Source organism: Charadrius vociferus, unplaced genomic scaffold (assembly GCF_000708025.1).
Source record: "Charadrius vociferus isolate BGI_N301 unplaced genomic scaffold, ASM70802v2 scaffold486, whole genome shotgun sequence".
Taxonomy (NCBI): Eukaryota; Metazoa; Chordata; class Aves; order Charadriiformes; family Charadriidae; genus Charadrius; species Charadrius vociferus.
Genome location: NW_009648965.1, coordinates 324317 through 327807, shown reverse-complemented (window position 1 = coordinate 327807; position 3491 = coordinate 324317). Strand labels below are relative to the sequence as shown.

Sequence of the window (3491 nt, the reverse complement as noted above, 5' to 3'; positions counted from 1 at the left end):
ACTGTGCGCAAGGCCATGGAGGCTGTCGCTGCTCAGGGCAAGGTCAAGAAGTGAAGGCGGGCAGCAGGCTAGCACGTAGTAGAGCCCCCCGCCGCCCCCCACCCCTCTGTGCACACCCCCCACAGCCGTAGGAACTTGGAGCTGCGGAGCTGGAGCAGCTCCCCAGGATTAGGCCCGTTCCCTCAGGACCAGGCTCCCCTCTGCAGACAGCCTGGGGGCCCAGGGCTGCGCACACAGAGGTCTGGTGTGAAGGGGAGCGCTGGCTCTGCCAGGCAGTGACCACACACCTCTCTGTGCCGAGATCCCAGCCCTTGGGCCCCATCTGCAGGGGGACGTGCCAAGCGATCCCTCGCCGTGCCAGGCTCTTCCTTTGCTTTGCTTCCCCGGCAGCTCTCGTCACCCAGTTACTGTAGTTTTGTTGCTTGTTTTAGTCATCCTGGGAGCAGCAGGGCGAGTGCAGCACAGGCAGCGACCAAGCTGGGTACCCCATCCCCTGATGGGTGGGTGGCACAAGGATTGGGATGCGTAGATGCTAAAAGGGTTGTATTTCGGTGCATGCAGTACAGCACCCAAGGGTGGTACCCGTGACTCTGGACCTAGCTCTGCCAGCCCCTGCTTTAACTTATTGCCTTTGCACAAGGGCGAGGGAGGGAGCCTGTTGTCTGAAGGTCCGTGTCCACCACATACTTCCCCCAGCAACACCCATCCTGGTCCTGCTGGTGAAGCAGGTACCGTTGTGCCCCATCCCACCTGCGTGTACCTGTCGCTGCGGCCTCCCCCTCTGCCGGCGCCGTGAGCCTGGGTTTGCACAGGGTCAGTGTAACTGTCCGACCATAGCAGCTGTCTTGTTCCGGTTCAATAAAGAGTCATGCGCAATAACAAGGTGCCGGTGCTTTCCTCTGCCACATGCTTCCAGGCTGCCTCGCCCAGCACCTCCCTGGGGCTCCTGTCACATGCGTGTGAGGCAGCAGTGGCTGCTGGGCGCAGTCGTGGGGGTGCAGAAGGCATTCTGAGGGAGCAAAGCACAGCTTCCTAATCCCCACTGGTGGGGGTGACGCCCTGCAGTTTGTGATTTTAAAGGCTCTGGGTGCGGCACGCCCTTGTCCCCAGAGGCAGGCAGGGCAGCTGTGCCTGGAGGAGATGCAGAGCCCCGGGGTTGAGCACAGCCACAGCCTGTACTGGTTATCAGCTGCTCTCCATGCTCGACACCAACGTGGGGAAACCAGCCTGGCCAGGCAAGCCCCTGGAGCCAGCACCACCCAGCCGCAAACCGGAGCCCTCTGTGCCATTGGCCTCGCTGCGGTCAAGCCGCTAGGCTGTTTCCCTTCCCCGTCAGCAGCCTGGGAACATGGGCTTCCTCCCAGCCACAGCACTGGGGAAGGGGTCCCCTCCGCACCACCGCTATGGGAGCTGGACCAGCGGGCTGCCACTCAGCCACCCCTCTGGGCTGTAACCGGGCAGAGTACAGAGCTCTCAAAAAATATTTATTATCCACAAATAGAAAATCCATCCTGCCAGTGAGGTCCCATCTGGCTGTTCCGGCCTCTTTCACGTATGGAGGAGGCTGGAGCCCATGGGCAGCTCTGGCCCCGCAGAGCCCAGCACGGCAGCTTCTCATCCCGCAGGGCCCCTGCTAGGTCTGCAGGAACTGGGGCTGCACGCGGGCCACCTTACGGAAGTCCTTGGTGTGCGTCCGTGGGCACTGCATCTCGCACCAGCTGATGGGGACCATCTGCACCCCTAGGGACACCACCCGTCAGCGGTTCCCCTTCCCAAAATTGCATTCCTCTACGTGGAAAGGGAGGAGGCCGCATCAGCTGCCCCTCAGGTGGGGATGAGGCATACCCATCCAAGCCCTACCTGCCTCGCTGCGTGCCACCACCACCCCCAGCTCGTTCTCTGCCGTGCTCAGCAGGTAGTTGGACTGCGCATCCCCCAGCGAGATCTGGTTAGACAGGGGTTAAGGAAAAGGCCTCCCCAAGGGAACTCAAGCAAACCCTTGGCCCTCCCAGTGTGAAGGAAAAGGATACAACTTTGGCCAGGACTATGTCACCGGGCCGGAAACTCTTGTACACTTCTACCTGCACGGGAGAGAGCAGGCAAAACCACACAGTGTGGTGGGGTGCTCGTCAGCGGTGGGACAAGTGCCCCCCACCAGCAGAAAGCGGGGGCGGTTGTGGTAGCGGAGTCACTGGCAGCGCCTCACTGACCTTATCTTTCTCCGTGGCTCGAATATCTTCTCTCCTGAAAAAGGAGACGGAGGGATCTGAGTGCCAGTGAGTGAAGGCGACTCTCCAGCCCGCAGCAGGAGCTGCCTGGGCCTCCCTGGGCACTCGCCAGGATATGCTGGACACCTGCCCAGTGCTCGGGGCAGAGTTCCTGCTGGGGCAGCCGGCTGCGCCGCACAGCAAAGCCTTCCTCCCCCCACAAGGATGGGGTGCTCGGGTACCCCATCCTGTGGGGAACCCAGCCCTCTCCCTACCGTATGGTCCCCCGGAAGGTGGACTTCAGTGGTGTGGAGCCAACATACAGGATGTGCACCTTGGCAAAACGGGAGTTAATGCTGCAAACCTGCCCAGAGGAAAAGGGAAATCGGTGCCAGCACAGGCCTGCTCTCACCCCAGCCCACCCCGCTCCCTCCCAGCAGGAAAAGGGCAGGGTGCAGGCAGGACAGGACTGTATGTGGGGAGCTTGTGTCTTGCTCAGCCTCCTCCTCCTTGTGGCCAAAGAAATGGCGGCAGAGGTGGGACACCTGGCAGCGAGCCAGGTGAGGAAGATGATACTTGTGCAACTCAAGAGCCACAAATAAGACTGAGACCTGCTGTGACCCCAGTCCCTCTCCCACCATCAGGACCATTAGGAAATCAATCCCTGCTCTGTGCCACCCTTCCTCCGAGCTGCTCCAGGCACTGCCCTCCACACACTCTGCCCCAGAAAGAATTCTGTAAGGGAGAGCAAAGAAAAACCTCTCCCTCAGCCCACCTCAGCCTCAGGGCAGGCAGCACAGGCAGGGAATGTCGAGAGGCAGATGTCCCCCATGCCAATATTTGCCTTCTTTGTGAGTGAGGGAGACCCAAGTGAGCCACTGGGCTACCTCAGCCCTGCTGAGAGTCATGCAGAGGGTATCAGTGGGCCCAGGGGCTCCTCATCGCCCCCCCCACCCCTACACGCGCAGGAAGAAAGGCCAGCACAGGGCAGAGAAAGCAAAGGCTGTGAGATCTGCCATAGATAGCAGTGCACTCCAGCGCCCTACCTTGCATGTCACCACGGCCCCTACATCAGGCAGGAGCTGGGCCTCAGCGTCTCTCACCACCGACACGACAGGCAGCTGTGGGGCAGCAGACAGGAGGGTTAGCTCGGGGCAGGGCCTGCCTGCAGGATCAGAGGCACCATCAGAGCCCAGTTCCCCAAACTGGGAAGGGGCTGCGCAACCTCGGTACCCGGCAGCCGGCTCTGGGGACGGGCAGACGTACACCGTGGCCATGCTCACC

General features: G+C 61.4%; 1 protein-coding gene across 1 annotated transcript; it reads right to left on the bottom strand.

Annotated features, from left to right (window-relative positions):
- Positions 1 to 1633: 1633 nt before the first annotated feature.
- On the bottom strand, positions 1634 to 3484 carry EXOSC1 (exosome component 1). Its single transcript, XM_009887701.1, has 7 exons — positions 3433 to 3484; positions 3254 to 3372; positions 2483 to 2571; positions 2211 to 2244; positions 2031 to 2081; positions 1861 to 1945; positions 1634 to 1740 (listed from the first exon to the last, which is right to left on the bottom strand). Exons 1-7 carry the CDS (start codon positions 3482 to 3484, stop codon positions 1634 to 1636), a joined length of 537 nt encoding a protein of 178 aa, XP_009886003.1.
- Positions 3485 to 3491: the final 7 nt, after the last annotated feature.